This window comes from Thamnophis elegans, chromosome 1 (genome assembly GCF_009769535.1).
Source record: "Thamnophis elegans isolate rThaEle1 chromosome 1, rThaEle1.pri, whole genome shotgun sequence".
NCBI classification, from domain to species: domain Eukaryota; kingdom Metazoa; phylum Chordata; class Lepidosauria; order Squamata; family Colubridae; genus Thamnophis; species Thamnophis elegans.
Window position 1 is genome coordinate 115,154,500 of NC_045541.1, and position 18,781 is coordinate 115,173,280.

An 18,781-nucleotide genomic window follows, 5' to 3' on the forward strand; every position below is an offset into this window, starting at 1 on the left:
TAATACTACACAAACATTAGATGTTGACATGGTTTAATTGCACATAACATGTAAACATTTACAGTGCAGGGAGGAAAAAGTATGTGAACCCTTGGACTTAATAACTGGTTGACCCTCCTTTGGCAGCAATAACCTCAACCAAACATTTCTTGTAGTTGCAGATCAGACCTGCACAACGATCTAGAGTAATTTTGGACCACTCCTCTTCACAAAACTGTTTCAGTGTAGCAATATTCTTGGGATGTCTGGTGTGAATCGCTCTCTTAAGGTCATGCCACAGCATTTCAATTGGGTTGAGGTCAGGACTCTGACTGGGCCACTCCAGAGGGTGTATTCTGTGCTGTTGAAGCCATTTTTGTGTTGACTTACTTGTATGCTTTGGGTCATTGTCCTGTTGCATCACCCATCCTCTGTGGAGCTTCAGTTGGCGGACAGATGGTCGTACGTTTTCCTGCAAAATGTCTTGATAAACTCTGGAATTCATTTTCCCATCAATGACAACAATCCGTCTAGTCCCTAAGGTAGCAAAGCAGCTCCAAACCATGATGCTCCCTCCGCCATGTTTTACAGTGGGGATGAGGTTTTGATGTTGGTGTGCTGTGTCTTTTTTTCTCCACACATAGTGTTGTGAGTTTTTCCCAAACAACTCAATTTTGGTTTCATCTGTCCACAGTATATTTTGCCAGTAGTGCTGTGGAACATCCAGGTGCTGTTTTGCAAACTTCAAACGTGCTGCAATATTTTTTTGGACAGCAATGGCTTCCTCCGTGGTATCCTCCCATGTACTCCATTCTTGTTTAATGTTTTCCTTATTGTAGATGTGTCAACAAAAATGTTAGCATGTGCCAGAGATTTTTGTAGATCTTTAGCTGACACTCTAGGATTCTTCTTTACCTCATGAAGCATTCTGCGCTGTGCTCTTGAAGACATTTTTACAGGACAACCACACCTAGGGAGAGTAGCAAGAGTGCTAAACTTTCTCCATTTGTAGACAGTCTGTCTCACTGTGGACACATGAACATCAAGGCTTTTGGAGATACTTTTGTAACCCTTTCCAGCTTCATGCAAGTCAACAATTCTTGATCGTAGGTCTTCTGAGAGCTCTTTTCTGTGAGGCATGGTTCACATCAGACAGTGCTTCTTGAAACCAGTAAACCCACAACAAGTGTATGTATTTTAAAGGGCAGAACAGCTGTCAGCAACACATCCAATATCATCACACTGATTGGAGTCAAGCTTGGCTCACTCCTGGCTCCAATTAGCTCTTGGAGACATCATTAGGCTAGGGGCTCACATACTTTTTCCTCCCTGCACTGTAAATGTTTACATGTTATGTGCAATTAAACCATGTCAACATCTAATGTTTGTGTAGTATTATTTTCAGCAGACTGTATTTGTCTATTGTTGTGACTTAGATGAAGTTCAGAGCACATTTTATGACCAATTCATGCAAAACTCCACGTAATCCCAAGGGGTTCACATACTTTTTCTTGCAACTGTACACACACATGCACATTCCATGGATTCAATGCAATACATACTTCCTAAAAGTTAAGTCTTATACAGGATATAAGAAGATCAGCTTCCTGTTCTTTTACTGACAGCCTAGATAAGATTCTGACAAATAAGATAACGTCCAAAATTACAGTTGCAAAAACAATTTACAGATAGGTTCAACCCGTAATAAGAATTCTCAACAGTTTAATAGTACAATACCTCTGATAGCAAGAGCTTTGATTTTCCATAAAGGATCCGTTTGCATGATCTTAAAAAGGCATCTTAGTACCTGTTCAACAACAACAACAAAATCTGTTGACTGATACAGAGTCTTATTCATAGATCTTTTTAAAAAAAAAAAAAAGATAGGGTTATTAATATTAAATAACATACATAATTTATCCCAAATTAAAAGCAGGAGCTAGAGAACCAAGACTACAATATAAATTACAGGCATACACAATAAAAGCCTATGAAGGTAAACACAAATAAACAATTATGTATTATGACTTGCTAGATACTGATAAATCCCTGACTTGCCTCCAGACGTTGTAAATGCTATAATATTGGAAGTTTTTAAAAAGAGATTGGACAAGCATTTGTCTGAAATGGTATAGGGTTTCCTGCCTAGGCAGGGGTTTGGACTAGAAGACCTCCAAGGTTCCTTCCAACTCTGTTATTCTATTCTATAATATGCAGAAGACTGGTTCTGCTCGCATATTTTCTTCACTAAACTAGAATATTTCTTCATTCACAAGCAAGTTTGATTGTTCTATTCTTAGACCAGAGTAATGTAACTCTGAGAATCTTGCATTCAAGAATGGAATGTATTTATACCTTTGCATACAAATCCTTTATCAATCATTTTAGTGAACACTCACTGTCTCTTCTTTAATCTGAAGTGCTCCGGCTGCCCAGCACGCTTCTTTTCGGACAGCTACAAAGTCATCAGAGAAACATTGAAGAAAGCCAGGGAGCAACCTGGCTGTCATGAATTTCAGCCAGCCAATCAAGGAAAGAGCTTCGACTTTCTTCCGGCAGTCTCCCCTTTTCAGATTCTCTCTAAGAGGATAAGGATGCTATTATGATAAGCTTACTTGATTTATGCATCCAGGACAAAATAAAAGAAAATACATTACTTAGCTTTGAAAGCTAAGTAATAATACACAACAACTTCAATGCAAGTTGAATCAGTAAACGTATTTGTCTTCATGCTATTAGTTGCTAAATTTTAGGGATCCTAAAATGTTTTAGAAATCCTTTTAAAGAACATTGGAAGACATATATGCAAGGGGGGCTTCCATATCTGACATATATGACAATTATTTTTTGTTGTCACATTTTCTTTCTGCCATCTATTGTTCTCTTCTAGAGTATTTCTCAATTTTGGGGAAACATTTTCATGAGGTACAAGGCTACAGGAATGCAAGAAAGCTATCTTTCCTTGCAGGTAACAGAAATTCAGGCCTTTGTGCATGAAAAACCTTTGCACAAAACATGAATATCTTTTTATTTTTATTATCACAAAGAATAGGCCGTATCCAGTGGTGGGATTCAAATAATTTAACAACCGGCTCTCTACCCTAATGATTTCTTCCAACAACCAGTTCACCAACTGCTCAGAAAGTTAACAACTGGTTCTCCCAAAGTGGTGCGAACTGGCTGAATCTCACCACTGGCCATATCATGATATCAATGGTAGTTCGCATAAAAATACAGTATATCAATGTAAGATATCATTTCTCGTGTTAGGATATTATGGACTCCATAATATGGAAGCAGTTTGTATCCAATGTGATACCATACCACATTTATTTTGCTAGGTAAAAGTACAGATACCACAGGTGATGTTTGATGCTTACCTCAGCTGGTCATGGACTTGTTTTCCAAGTTTCAAATGTCCCAAAACCTTGGCAGCTGCCTGGCGGACCTCAATTTTCCAATCTGTCCACATCAGTTGGACAATTTTGTTCTTAAGGTCCTATTTAGAAGACTTTATATAAGTCATAAAGTGACTTCATATAACACACATAACAGTTTTTTAAACCCACCTTTTTAAAAAAGAATAATGTGTCATTTCTGATTTTAGTAGCTCTCTGGGAAACACTTTCAGAGATAACCATATATAAAGGCAGAGTGCTTCACTCAAACAGAAAATGTAAGAAGTCTTTTTGTCTTTATATAGGAAATAAGAGAAGGAAATGTTTTTGATAAGCCTCTTGCCAATATCTACCAACAATAATAGTTCAGTTTATAAGGCTTGTGTGAATTATTTTTTTTATGAGAGGTATTTTCCTTTTGTTCAGGTAAAATGGAATCTGCAATAAGCTATCAGAAAAATAGCATCGGCAATATTTTTTGCATTTCTAGTTCAAAAAATGAAACATACCTGGGTGACGCTCCCTGGAATACGAGACAATGTTTTACATGCCAAAACCCGATGTATCCATTGATAGCTGTTCAGTTCTGATGCCAGTAAACAATGAACCAAACCCTGAAAGCATTCAATTAATAAGAAACCTAAAAATACTCCATAATGTGTTTATATGACATTCTATACCAGTGATGGCGAAACGTTTTGGCACCGAGTGCCCAAACCAGAATGTGTGTGCATGCATCGGTGCATGCCAGAGTGCCAGAAACCCCAAAACCGACATTCATGCACCGGCCAGCTGGTCTTCCGGTTTCTGGCACATGCATGCGCGCTGGCCAGCTGGTCTTTGCGCATACCAGAGGACCAGAAACCTGAAGATCAGCTGGCCAGTGCGGCATGCCAGGTTTTTTTGGCCGTTTTCTGGGCCATTTTTGGGCTGTTTTCAGGCCCTTTTTTGGGCTGTTTTCAGGCGATTTTGGGGCCATTTTTCACCCATTTTGGGGAGCAAAAAAATATTTAAAAAACAGCCTGAAAATAGCCCCCAAATGGCTTGGAAAACAGCCTCAAAAGCAGCCTGGAAAACGGCGCCCTGGAAGACCAGCTGGCTGGCATTCATATGCATGCTGGAAACCAGAAGAGAAGCTGGTGACAGTGCGTGATCCGACAAAACCGTGGCGATAAAACCACGACATCGATAGCGTGCCCACAAAGGCGCGCCGACAAAAGAGCGCCGACAGAAGCGCAATTACAGTTAAGGTAAGGGTCGGTGAACCGGTTGAGTTATGGGTAAGGGTAAGGGTAAGGGTTAAGGTTAGGGTTAGGTTCAGGGTTAGGTTTAGGGTTAGGATAAGGGTTAGGTTCAGGGTTAGGTTTAGGGTTAGGTTTAGGGTTAGGTTCAGGGTTAGGTTTAGGGTTAGGTTCAGGGTTAGGTTTAGGTTTAGAGTTAGGGTTAGGGTTAGGGTTAGGGTTAGGTTCAGGGTTAGGGTTAGGGTAAGGGTTAGGTTTAGAGTTACCTTTAGGGTTAGGTTTAGAGCGCCCTTCTGTTGGTGCGCTGCTGTTGGCACACTTCTGTGTTCATTCTTCGGCGCGATTTCGAACTTGTGCTCTTGTCCCCGCGGTTTTGTTGGCACGCTTTTGTCAGCACGCTTTTGTCGAGCACGCATTTGTCGGTGAACCGTGATGGTGCACGTGCCCACAGAGAGGCCTCTGAGTGCCACCTCTGGTACGTGTGCCATAGGTTTGCCATCACGGTTCTATACATAGACAGGAAGAAGGGGGGGATTTATAATTCATTGCTCAAAAGGGTATAAAGGGTATTTTTAAATTAACATATCTTTTAAAAAAGCACTTTTATGATTTTTACAGTATATTGGTATCAAACAGTATATTTATAACATTTATGTACATTTAATGTGCAAGTTTAGTTTTGCTGTTGAAGATTAACTTGCTAATAATGTGCATTAATACCACAGTTATTTATGCTGACTCTTCACATTAGTTGAGCAATGAAAAAAGGAAAAGAAAAATAGCAAAGCATTTAGTGTGTGTGTGTGTGTGTGTGTGTGTGTGTGTGTATTCTTATGTAAACTCAAAATTACTTTTTTTTCTTACACATAAGGAAAATTCACGATTTCCCCAAATGACAGGTTTATTGTAAAATAATAATACAACAACTGTATGATGACATTCCACAATTTTTTGGAGCTTCCTGATTGGTGAGGTCCCAAAGGTAGGCTTTCTAGATGACAACCAGGGGTGGGCTGTTGGGGTTTCGCAGGGGTTCGGGAAAACCTCTAGCTAAGATTCTGTGCAGTTCGGAGAACCCCCAAATCCCACTCCTAGTCCCCACCTGGTCTGTTTTGGAAGCAGGTAAGTGCAGGGCACGCATGGAGGCTTGGGGAGGGCAAAAAACAGGCCTACCGGAAGTTCGGGCTTTTTTACGGCCTCCAAAGGCCCTAAGGAGCCTGGGGCGGCTGTTTTCACCCTCCATGGCCACGCCCACCCAGCAACTGGGCAGAGGACTATTTTTGAAGCCCACCCCTGATGACAACCATTTTTTAACCTTTTGAAGAAATTGGCCATAGTGATCTTTCTGCAACAAGCATGTGCCAAGAGCCTAAACATTGGTAAAATCTTGAAGCTGATATTCCCTGGTGGCCTCCCACACAGGCCAATTCTATTTTGCTTGTGAGCTCAACAAGAAAGATGAGGTATTGCCCCGGCTGAGACACTAGTGCACAATATGTGCATCCAATAATGATGGGCAAATTGATTCAGAAATCCTCAGTGGCCATACCGATCCTGTGCTTCCACCACATTCTTCTTCCTGAGTGTTGATACTAACCGTGTGTTTGCTGAGCCGAGCTAACAAAAGGCATGCCTGTTCTTCTGAAGTATCATCGGTTTGATCAAAAATCTGAGACAGAATCCTTTTCACTACCTCGAAACTGGTAATGCCTTCCAGTGCTAGAGCTTGAGCTGCTGCCCAGCTGTCTGCAGAATTACCTAACAAGGAAATAGATAATAGATAATAGATAGATAGATAGATAGATAGATAGATAGATAGATAGATAGATAGATAGATAGATAGATAGATGATAGACAGACAGACAGGATAAAAATACAGTAGTCACCACCACAATAGAGCACAAAATTTCTGTTGCTAAGCAAGACAGTTGTTAAGTGAATTTTGCCCCCTTTTATGACCTTAACCGTTGTCAATTGAATTTTAAATTAGCAACACTAATTATTAAGTGAATCTGCCTTCCCCATTAACTTTGCTTGTCAGAAAGTCGCAAAAGGTGGTCACATGACCCCGGGACACTGCAACTATCATAAATGAGTGTCAAATTGCCAAGTATCTGAAATTTGATCATGTGACCTTGGGGACACTGCAATGTGAAAAACTGTCATAAGTCACTTTTTTCAGTGCCATTGTACTTTCAAACGGTCACTAAATGTACTGTTGTAAGTCGAGGACTACCTGTACATCATTTGATCTACTTCTAAAGAAAGCAATGTAATTAACCAATCCTGTTGCTTTTGAATGGAGCTTAATGATGTACAGGAAAGGCACAGGGTGTTTTGAGGTGATTCATGCCCCCCATTTCTGCTTTAGCTGGATGAGGGCCCTAGTCTATAGAGCAGTCATGACTAACCTTTTTCCCATCACGTGCCAAAAGCGGGAGGAGTGCATGATCCCCCCACACATGTGTACGTGACCCTCACTCTCCCCTAGCTTTTGGCACATGATGGATGCTTTTTTGGCCCTCCCCAGGCTCCAGAGGCTTTCTAGGAGCCTGGGGAGGGTGAAAATGGCCTCCCTCCCACCCCCGGAGGCCCTCCAGAGGCTAAACGGCCCAACACGCAAACCAGAAGTCCTTTCCTGAACTTCTGTTTTGCACATTGGGTTGTTTTTCGCCCTCCAGAGGCTTCAGGAAAGCCTCTGAAGGGTGAAAAATGGCAGAAAATGAAAACCAAAGTCAGCTGGCCAGCGCGCATATGCACACTGGAGCTAACAGGGCAACGCCTTGCATGCTCTAACAAATGGCTTCGTGTGCCACCTGTGGCACACATGCCATAGGTTCGCCATCATGGCTATAGAGCGTAAAGCAGATGCTTTTATTAGACGGATGCAGGAACCATTAGTTAAGCAAAAGGGACCAAGGTTTTTTTAAAATCCAGAACAGTGAGATAACATTCAGAAGCAGCTTGGGCAGACTCTTCTCCGATTCATTGGTGTATAAGAAGGGGAAGAAAGTACACTCAAAGTCAAAATTGTAAGATTCAGGTATCATAGCTAATCTCAGTAAAAATTGTGTTAGCTTTCCCATGGAATTTATTTCCTGGTCTGGTCTGCCCAGTAGGCCGGACATCAATCTTGCAAATTAGATTGAGCAGTACCTCCTTCTCTTTCTTATAGGTCAATAAGGCATATACATGAGTTGCATCTAACTGTAATCTCTTTGTTTTGGACGTAAGAAATAGGTAATGGTTCCTGCCTATCTCTGTTGGGATCACTTTCTTGATACTCTTCCTAGCTTAGCATACTGCATATCCAAATATTGTTTGCTGGGGAAACAAATTAGCATGGCCAATAAAGGAGAATATTTGTAGTTCAGGCTTGACATGAGGGGTCCTTGGTCTCTCTGAGCTTGGTTATTTTTTTGCAGATGTTTCATTACCCAAACTAGGTAACATCATCAGTTCTAGTCCCGAACTTCATCAGACTAATGATATTATCAAGTTTGGTTAATGAAACATCTGCAAGAAAACAACCAAGTTCAGAGAGCACCAAGGACTCCCCCAATTATCATGGCTTTATGGATTAGTGACATTCATACAGGGGGGAAAAGATGTATACTAACCATGTATCAGAGCTTTCTTCATGATAGACTGCGCCTCTGGATTTGGTTTCCACATGGCATAGAAGCATACTGCAGCTGCCATTCGTACATGTGCATCCGTATCAAACAGAGTTTTTCGCAGTAAGGGCTTTATTTTTTTTGGTATATCCTTAATTTCTATGTCCTTTGTGAAAGCATCTAGTCCTTTTGCTGTGGAAATCAGCACAAATGCATGATGAAACAATGCCGGATTCTAAAAATATATTTATGGTATGTTAAAAATTAATAATTAGCATTATAAATATATTGCTGCAAACGTTTTGTAGCTTTTAAAAGATTTTTGCCTCCTAAAGGTTTCAGAAAGGTTTTGAAATGTGCATTACAAAGGGCATGATTCTCTTCAGAGATAATGGAGAGAATTAAAAAATAAAATGAAGTTAGTCATTGTGCGTTAAAAATCATTAGAGTATTTCTTAGCTAAGTTTTGGAATATGTATCCCAAATTAAAGTAGAGTAGAGTAGAGTAGAGTAGAGTAGAGTAGAGTAGAGTATTGGAGGATTCACAACTTCTGGAGGCTCCTACTTTGGAGAATAGCTTGATCCTCTCTTCTTTGTGCCAACCCCTGAGATATTAAAATACAGCTATCATGTCACCCCGAGTCCTTCTTTTCATTAGATCTACCCATTCCAGCAACTGTTCTTTATATGTTTTAGCCTCCAGTCTCCTAATCATCTTTGTTGCTCTTCTCTGCTCTCTTTCTAGAGTCTCAACATCTTTTTTATATTGTAGAGACCAAAACTCGATGCAGTATTCCAACTGTGGCCTTACCAAGGCATTATTGTGCATTAATTGCAGTGGGGCAAGAGGATAGCATCATTATTTATTTATTTATCAAATGTAAGTAGGGCCCACATCACTATCTAAGAGATACTGAGTAGTCTACAAATAAAACCCATAAAATCCATTCAAAGACAAAGTTAAAAAGACAAGTTAAAAAGGTGGATGGAGCGCCCCCTAGCAACCAACTACTTCAATTGTTGCATACCACTATTGAATCCCCATGCTAATTGACAGAGCCAGGTCATCATTATTATTATTTATTAAATTCTCTGATGCCCATTTTCTCTAGAAGCTGACTCCCGTAGTTCAAGAATAAAATAAATATTTAAAATGTTAGAAATACAAAATCAGTTGCTAGCCTATTTATTTTAAATCCCAAATTTTATATACTGGAACTTCTGGAGCCAGACAATCCATTGATGTGACTTAACGATTGTACTTGCATATAACAATAATTCAAGATTTTTAAACTACAATCAGCAAGGTATAACAGGCTGTTTCACATTCACAAAAACAATTAAGTACATTATAGCTCAATATAAAATTAATTGTTCTTTATATTTTGGAAATATAAGTTCCTATGATATTACATCATTTTGGAAGACTATAAATCTCTCCTAACATTTCATAAAATCTAAAGCAAAAAAATATTTTTATAAGAACTCACATAACATTTTGGCATTCTTACATAACAATTTGTAAAATGTTGTTGTTTTTATTCAAAATCTCATAATATCATTTGGGAGATATTTCTTACAGGAACTTGCTGAAATTTTGCAAAGTTTTGTAGTTTTGCAAGATTTTAAAACAGGTTAATTTTGATTTAATTTACTGATTCATCTCAAGGTTAAGATTAAATATGAACTGGGGCGATAAAAGGCATTTCCTTTCATTGTCCTGATGTAAAAGTACAGTTAGTCCTTGACTTATGGCCACAATTGAGCCCAACATTTCTGCTGTTAAGCAAAACAGTTGTTAAGTGAGTTGTGCCTCATTTTTCAACCTTTCTTGCCACAGCTGTTAAGTGAATCACTGCAATTGTTAGGTTAGCAACATAGCTGTTAAGTGAATCTGACTTCTCCATTGCCAGAAGGTTGCAAAAGGGAATCATGTGAACCCGGGACACTGCAACCGTCGTAAATATGAGTTGCTAAGTGTCTGGATTTTGATCATCTGACTATGGGGATGCTACAATGGTTGTAAGTGTGAAAAAAATTTTACAGTCACTTTTTTGCCATTCAGTGCCATTGTAACTTTCAATCGTCACTAAACAAATTGTTATAAGGTGAGGACTACCTGTAGTATCAAAGCCCCTCTCCCAACTGGCCCTTCCTCCCTCTGAAGGCGAGGGACTCGGCTGCCCTGCTGCCTCTGGCTTCCCTCTGAGAGTCTCTGCTCTCCGGAGCTATAATTGTGCAGGCTGTGCGCGCACCCCTATGTTTTCCATGGGGGGGTCGTGGAAGGACTCCGGAGTCACTCCACGCCTTGAAAAACATAGGCACGTGCACACAGCCTGCACAATTACAGTCCTGGAGAGCGAAGACTCTCAGATGGAAACCAGAGGCAGCGGGGCAGCCGGTCCCTCGCAGAGGAGGCTGGAGCGGAAGGTTAAATAAACAAATTTGGCTTCACTTCCTTGCACGGTAAGAGAGAAAGTTGCCTGAGACACCCTGGGAGAATGTTCCCTTCGGGTTGCCGGAACAGCAAGTTTCAAGGCAAAACGCAGCTGCATCTCAGGCAACTTTCTCTCTTGCCATGCAAAGAAGCTGCATTTTGCCTTGAAACTTGCTGTTCCGGCAACCCGAAGGGGACATTTGAAGCCAAATTTGCTTATTTAACCTTCTGCTCCAGCCTCCCCTGCCCTACTACATTAAGATCACCGTGCTTCCCATTCCCACTGGAAGCAAGCAGGCCATACGAGCAAGCAGGCGCACGAGGCCCCCTGATCATCTGAGGAGAAGGCGCCAAACTGTACCCAGCTGTCCTCATCCCCTCTGGGCTAAGGGTGGGAGCGCCTGAGACACTGCTGGGAGAATATCCCCTTCGGGTTGCCGGGATAGCAAATTTCAAGGCAAAATGCAGCTGCTGGAATCTGTGCACGTGCAACTTAATGCTCTTCGAGAAGCCTGCATTACCAGGAGCAGCAGAAACAGCAGCAGTGGACACCACTGCCACCCTCGGTGTCCAGCATCCTCCTCGGGAGCCTTGAGTGGTGGCCGTTTGCACATCTCTCCCGAGCTTCTCTCAGGAGGCGAAATGGGAGGCACCCCACCAGCAGAGCCTCCGGGTGGAAGGCGAGTGAAGGGCGCAGTGATGGGAGAGGTTCTCGAGGAAAGAGGCAGAGATGAGGCCCGGGGCTCGCTTCCCTACTGGGCTATGGGGGGGCTTTCTCACACACCTTTGGAGAAAGAAAGAAGGCTTGTGAGAAAGTCCCACACAAACACACACTGCCTCTCAGAGGCGGGGCGATTGGTGAGCCAGCCAATTAGTGAGCAGCAGGTGGGGAAATCATGGTGCGGACGAGTGGGGTGAGAGAGCGAGTGAGCAGTGACCGGACGGGTGGGGGGGAGCAAGAGGGGGGGCAGGCAAGAGGTTACTGTTCATCCAATACTGTGCCACCAGATGAACGGTTTCCAAAAGGTATGCTAAATTTCACAAATGTGTTCTAGCGTACCAGTGCAAACCGGCTGAAACCCACCCCTGCAATAGATTCAGTTAACACTTCTCTTATGTATAAATGGATGGAACCAGGGACATGCAGTCACTAGAGGCAAGGGAGGCGGAGCCTCACCAGTTTCCTCAGGAAAAAGAAAGAAATTTAAATATTTTTTTTTAAATAATTAAAGCCAAGATAGTTGTTACCAGATTCCAGGTCACAGTGGCTTGGTGTCTGCTTAGTGTTAACCAAAGCAGGAGGCGAGAGAACTCGGGGCCTCCTTTCCATAAGGAATTTTTCGCCCTCTAAAAGTTAAGAAAGAGTTAAAAGGCAAAAAAGTTCAGATGCAAAAGAGGCACTAATTCTTCCACCTCCTGATCTGGAAGCAGCGAATCATGTCTTCTTGAGCACACTTACGTTGGGCGGGGCGTGCTTCAGAGGAGAGAGGAGTGGAGAGGAGGAGGAGGCTGGCTCTTTGCTGCAGACCTGGGCGCTTGGCGGCTCCCACGATACAAAGTGCCCCACCGTCCCCGATGCTGCCGCCCGCCCGCTGCCCCGGCCTGCTTCTCCAGGCTCCGCCGTGGAAGTCCTGGATCGCCTCTGGGGGAAGGCTGGGTGAGAAGCGGAGCGAAGCTTCTCTGCGGCCTCCTGGCGCTGCCCAGAGGCTCTCGCAGGAGCGCATGTCTGCGGCTGGCGGCCTGGAGCGGCCCCGGGTGCGAGACAAGGGAGCGCTTAAAGCAGCCGCTGCCACCACCACCGCCCCTCCTTCGCCCGGCGGGGCAGTGGCAGCGGCAGTGGCAGTGGCTGCTTTAAGCACTGCTTTGTCTCGCAGCTGAGGCCGCTCTGGGCCACCGGCTGCTGGCACGCGCTCCTGTGAGAGCCTCTGCGTAGTGCCGGGAGGCCGCGGAGAAGCTTCGCTCCATTTCTCACTCAGCCTTCCCCCAGAGGTGATCTGGGACTTCCAGCGGCGGAGCTTGGAGAAGCAGCGGACGCAGGCTGGGGCAGCGGGGGGGTGGCGGGGCACTTTGCATTGCGGGAGCCGCCAAGCGCCTTTGCTGCAGACCCGGACGCTTGGTTGCTCCCGCGATGCAAATTCCCCCCCCCCCCGCCGAGGCCGACCGCTGCCCTGCTGAGCTGCTTCACAAAAGGATGCCCAGCTGAGCCTCACCAGGTATAAACCTCACCGCACGTCACTGGATGGAACTGCAAGCTAACTCACCTAGGAAGACATCAGACTCCTTGAATCAGGTACTGTTTATATCCCAGCAGCTGTAGCATCTACTAATTCTCAAGAAATATAAGTGAAATGATAGAAATTTGAGCCCGGCCCATGTACCTGATGCCTGATTTGCAGTTTGGACTTTATCGGGGCGCTCAAGCACAGCAGAGGCACAGACAAGTAGACCATTGATCCGATTTTGAACATGCACATCAGTAAGGTCTACAAGTATCCCTTCTATTGTTGCTGTCTGCCAATGAGGATCTGAAAGTTGTACAAAAATACCATAAGAAGAACATTGGAGAGAATTATTATATACTTTATTCATTAAACATGAAACCCAGTCAACTGAACATTTAAAAATGTATCACAAATATCACTGACTGGCACTGATGGTTGATATGGGTTGCTGCCAGCTTCCTAAGTATCACACAAGTATCTTGTTAAAATGTATGTTGTTCCGAATAGCACAGTGATGATGCTGATTACCATATTTTTGGGAGTATAAGATGCACCAAAGTATAAGACGCTCCAAGGTTTTGAAGAGGCAAATTTTTTTTTTAAAGTTTTTGCACTCTGCAGACCTCCCCAAAAAGCCTGTTTTTTCTCGAAAACGGGCCTGTTTTTTTAAAAGCATGAATAGCCTTTTGGAGCCTTGTAGAGTGTTCAGGGGGGCAAAAATGAGCAAAAACCAGCCCATTTTTCACTCATTTCTGCCCTCCCCAGCCCCCAGGAGCTCTCTGAAAGCCTCCTACAGGTTTTGCATGGCCATTCTGGTGAAGGGGGCAGGGTTTCAGGAGGCAAAAAATGCTGTATTCAGTGTATAAGATGCACCCAGATTTTCAGCCTCTTTTTTGAGGGAAAAAGGTTCGTCTTATAATCCAAAAAATACGGTATATACTTTATTCATTAAACATGAAACTCAGTTGACTGAATATTTAAAAATGTGTCACAAATGCCATTGACTGGTGTTGATGGTTGATATGGGTTCCTGCAAGCGTCCTAGATATCAACCAATTATCTTCTTAAAATATATGATGTTCCGAGAAGCACAGTTTTTTGTAGTTCTGTTGGTGTTATTGCAGGAAGCTGCAATTTCTTTATGTGTTTTGTAAAATTCTTGGACATGGTGCCAAGTGCCCGATGACAATGGGTATCACTGTTACATGTTTCATCCATAGCCGTGTAATTCCGATGGCCAGGTCGCAATATTTCATGATTTTTTTCTAGTTCTTTTTCTTCGACTCTGCCATCTCCTCCTTGCAATATCAATAAACTGTATGCTTCGGCCCTCTACAACTGTGATATCTGGTGTGTTATGTTCCAAATGATGATCCGTCTGTATTCGAAAGTCCCACAAAATCTTCACCTTCTCATTTTCAGTAACTTTTTCCACTTTGTACTCCCATGATTTTTTGGATACAGGTAAGTCATGCTGTTTACATAATGAGCAGTGGATTAATTTAGCAACTCGGTTCTCTCTAGTTTTTTAATTAGTTTGTGCAATTATGCTGCATTTATATATTAAATGTGAAACACTTTTGACTTTGTTGTTGCAAAGTTAGCAGTTTCGATTGTCAGTGGATTTTTGTATCTTCACTTTCATGGCATGAGTTTGTAGTGCTTCTTCTTGAGCAGCCAGTATTAAACCTTCCGTTTGTTTCTTGATGGTTCTCCAGCCATTTCCATGTCAAGTTGTCTTCACATTTTCCTTCAATGTTTTGCAAGTGTTGTCCATGCAAAGCTTTGGTTTTCCATCTATTTAATCTGTCATCCAGCTGTTTTTCCTTATATTCTGCCTTTGTTTCTGTTTCTGTTTTTTATTATTATTATACAATTGTATCACAGCGGCCAGTTGTTTTGCCGGATTTGGCATTGGTTACTAGTCGGGCCCCACCCAGGGGCCTAGGACGTCGTAACGTATTTTCGTAATATGCGTGCAGATCCAAGCAGTGCGGCTTTTTGCATTTGATTGATGGTGATTTTGTCAATTTTTAACTGTTTTAAATGTAATTCCAGTGTTTTTGGAATAGCACCCACTGGAATTACCACTGCTAGTTTGTGCCATAGTCGTTGGATTTCAATTTTTAAGTCCTGGTATTTTGCAATTTTTTCATGTTCCTTCTCAGCGACCCTGCTATCACCTGGTATTGCGATGTCTATGATTGTGACCTTATTTTTCTCAACCAGTGTGATGTCTGGTGTATTATGCGCCAGTATTTTGTCTGTTTGTATGCGAAAATCCCACAAGATCTTGACCATCGGTAACTTTTTCAGGCTGATGTTCCCACCAGTTTGTTGCTGTTTTAATATTATAGTTTTTGCACAAATTCCAATGGATCATTTGTGCTACTGAATTGTGCCGCAATTTATAATCAGTCTGTGCGATTTTTTTACAGCAGCTGAGTATGTAATCAACAGTTTCATCAGCTTCTTTGCAAAGTCTGCATTTGGCATCATCAGAAGATTTTTCGATTTTGGCCTTAATAGCATTTGTGCGAATACTTGTTCTTGCGCAGCCAGGATTAGTGACTCTGTTTCTTTCTTTAATGTACCTGTTGTTAACCATAACCAAGTTTGTTCACTGTCCACTTTATCTTTTATTTTTTCCAGAAATTGGCCATGCAGTGCTTTGTTCTGCCAACTCTCCATTCTTGATTTTATCACATGTTTTCTGTATTCTTGTTTCGTCTGTTGGGCCTTCAGTAGTTTTTTGTTCTTTACTTCAATTAATAGATGTTTTTGACTTTCTTTTAAATAATCAGCCAGTGCATGTTTTTCTTCTTCAACTGTTTGCTTCACTTGTAATAATCCTCTGCCACCTGATTTTCGGGGCAGGTATAGTCTATCAGTATAACCACGTGGATGTAAACTACTTATTATTATTATTATTATACAATTGTATCACAGCGGCCAGTTGTTTCTCCGGATTTGGCATTGGTTACTAGTTGGGCCCTACCCAGGGGCCTAGGACGTTGTAACGTATTTTCGTAATATGCGTGCAGATCCAAGCAGTGCGGCTTTTTGCATTTGACTGATGGTGATTTTGTCAATTTTTAACTGTTTTAAATGTAATTCCAGTGCTTTTGGAATAGCACCCAGTGTGCCAATTACCACTGGAATTACCACTGCTGGTTTGTGCCATAGTCGTTGAATTTCAATTTTTAAGTCCTGATATTTTGCAATTTTTTCATGTTCCTTCTCAGCGACCCTGCTATCACCTGGTATTGCGATGTCTATGATTGTGACCTTATTTTTCTCAACCAGTGTGATGTCTGGTATATTATGCGCCAGTATTTTGTCTGTTTGTATACGGAAATCCCACAAGATCTTGACCATCTGATTTTCGGTGACTTTTTCAGGCTGATGTTCCCACCAGTTTGTTGCTGTTTTAATATTATAGTTTTTGCACAAATTCCAATGGATCATTTGTGCTACTGAATTGTGCCGCAATTTATAATCAGTCTGCGTGATTTTTTTACAGCAGCTGAGTATGTGATCAACAGTTTCATCAGCTTCTTTGCAAAGTCTGCATTTGGCATCATCAGAAGATTTTTCGATTTTGGCCTTAATGGCATTTGTGCGGATAGCTTGTTCATTATTATTATTATTATTATTATTATTATTATTATTATTATTATTATTATTATTACATCATTAATCTTTGGTGAGATTCACAGCCTTTGGGGCTGTTTGATAGCTCAACAGCTCGAGTCCTAACCAAGGACCTAGGAGCTGTTAAGGTAACGTTGAAGGATATAAGCTGCTCCAAGAAGGGTGGTTTTTTGTAGAATCAGAATGTTCAAGTCTGATAAATTTAAATTTTCCAAATAGCAAGGTAGCCCTTTGGGTATTGCTCCAAGGGCTCCAATTACAATCGGGACAACACACGATTTCTTTTTCCACAGTCATTCAACTTCAATTTGCAAGTCCTGGTACTTTGTGATTTTTTCTTGCTGTTTATCTTCAATTCGTGCATCTCCATTGCCATTGCAGTGTCAATGAACCATACTTTTTTCTTTTCAACTATTGTTATATCAGGTGTGTTTTGGGCCAAGTGCCTGTCAGTCTGGATTCTGAAGTCCCACAAGATATTCACTTTCTCATTCTCTAAAACCTTCTCAACCTGATGGTTCCAGTGGTTTTTGCTGTACTCAAATCCAAACTTTTGGCACAATTTCCAGTGAATGATCTTAGCAATGTGATCATGGCATTGTAGATAGCCAGTTTGTGAAATTTTGCTGCACCCACTGATCAAATGGTCAACTGTCTCGTCTTTCTCATTACAGAGGCGGCATTTGCTGTTGGTGGTAACATGTTGAATTTTTGCCTTCATGTAGTTTGTGGCTAAGGCTTGTTCTTGAGCTGCCAAAATAAAGCCTTCTGTTTCTTTTTTCAGTGCTCCCGATCTTAACCAGTTCCAAGATAGCTTTTGGTCAGCTTTGCCTTCAATACTTTTCAAGTATTGGTTATACATAGCTTTGTTTTTCCAATTTTCAGCTCGCTTCTCAATTACTTCTTTCTTATATTCAGCTTTTGACTTGGTTGTCTTTAAAAGGCCTCCTTTATTTACTTCTTTAATCATTGGTTCTTCACTTTTCTGGATGTATTCATTCAAGCTGTGTTTTTCTTCTTCCACAGTCTGTTTTACTTGTAGGAGTCCTCCACCACCCTCTGCTCTTGGTAGATATAATCGGTCAACATCACTTTTAGGGTGCAAAGTATGATTCATTGTCATAAGCTTCCTTTCTTATAGTTTATCCAAGCCATGAACAGGTTGGTTCATCTTTTCTTTGAATTCTTTAGGATTCGCTTGTCAATCAGCAGTTGGTCTTTTGTTCCTCTTGAATTTTTGCAGCATCCTTTCCGTTCTACAGGAAGCAATTTATTTCTTTCCAAGTATCCATAAATTTGGTTTGTAATGATGCCAGTAAGGAGCTTGTATGTTGTTGGCGAACAGGTGATTGGCCTATAGTTTCCAGGATCCTTTCCTTTTTCTTTATCTTTTTGGATCAAAAATGTCCTTCCAGTTGTCATCCATTCATCATTTTCAGGTGTTTTTAAGATCTGGTTCATTTGGGCTGCCAATCTTTTGTGCCCACTTGTAAGTGCATTTAACGGAAGCCATGTAACTCATCTGGTCCAGTGCACTCCAGTTCTTCACTTTTCTTGACTGTCTGCACCATTTCTTTTGTTGTTTTCACATCTTCCATTTTATGCACTTTAATAGAATCCTCAATCTGTTACATGCATTTTGCATTTCTGTTGTGCTTCTTGTTGTTTTCCCACAAATTCTTCCAGAATTTCAGAGCTTTCTCTTTATCAGGCTTTTCATTTGTTGTTACTCCATCTCCACTTTTTAAACTCTTATAAAACTGGTGCTGATTGGCTCTGAACTGTGAGTTTTCCTTGAATTGAGTTACTTGGTTTTCATATCTTTTAATCTTTTCAGCAACGGCAACAACCCTCTGCTTCAGCTCTTCAATTACTATCGCAATCTCTTTATTCTCCAAATCGTATTTTGCTTCCAGGCTGCTTTTGACCTGCTTGTTCTTTAGCTGACCTTGCCTTAGGTTCTGCTAGTCGCTCAAATCTCCACAAAAATTTTTGATCTTCAATTCCAACTGAATTTTCCATTTAGGCTTCCTCTTCTTGCCTCTTTGGTTCTTTTGTATTTTCAAACCCAATTCTTTGATGGTTATGAAGGCTGCTGCATACATCAGCTCATTTGTTTCAGCTAATGTAGTGGTTTGAATGGTTTGCACAGCCTCATTGACCTTTTTTAGTACCTTTCTCAATTCTTTCCGGTTCACTTGGTTCAGCTTTGGCAAACGTGTTCTTTCAGCAT

At 41.6% G+C, this 18,781-nt stretch overlaps 1 protein-coding gene across 1 annotated transcript in view; it reads right to left on the reverse strand.

The window, feature by feature from the left end:
- The window catches only part of HEATR4 (HEAT repeat containing 4), a 50,043-nt gene that overhangs the window by 14,272 nt on the left and 16,990 nt on the right, over positions 1–18,781 (reverse strand). Inside the window, exons 5-11 of the mRNA XM_032228631.1 lie at positions 13,051–13,197; positions 8,239–8,427; positions 6,216–6,376; positions 3,887–3,991; positions 3,360–3,478; positions 2,379–2,559; positions 1,717–1,786 (exon numbers count right to left, since the gene is read on the reverse strand). Coding sequence (XP_032084522.1) covers positions 1,717–1,786; positions 2,379–2,559; positions 3,360–3,478; positions 3,887–3,991; positions 6,216–6,376; positions 8,239–8,427; positions 13,051–13,197 — 972 coding nt within the window. The remainder of the gene's footprint in view (positions 1–1,716; positions 1,787–2,378; positions 2,560–3,359; positions 3,479–3,886; positions 3,992–6,215; positions 6,377–8,238; positions 8,428–13,050; positions 13,198–18,781) is intronic.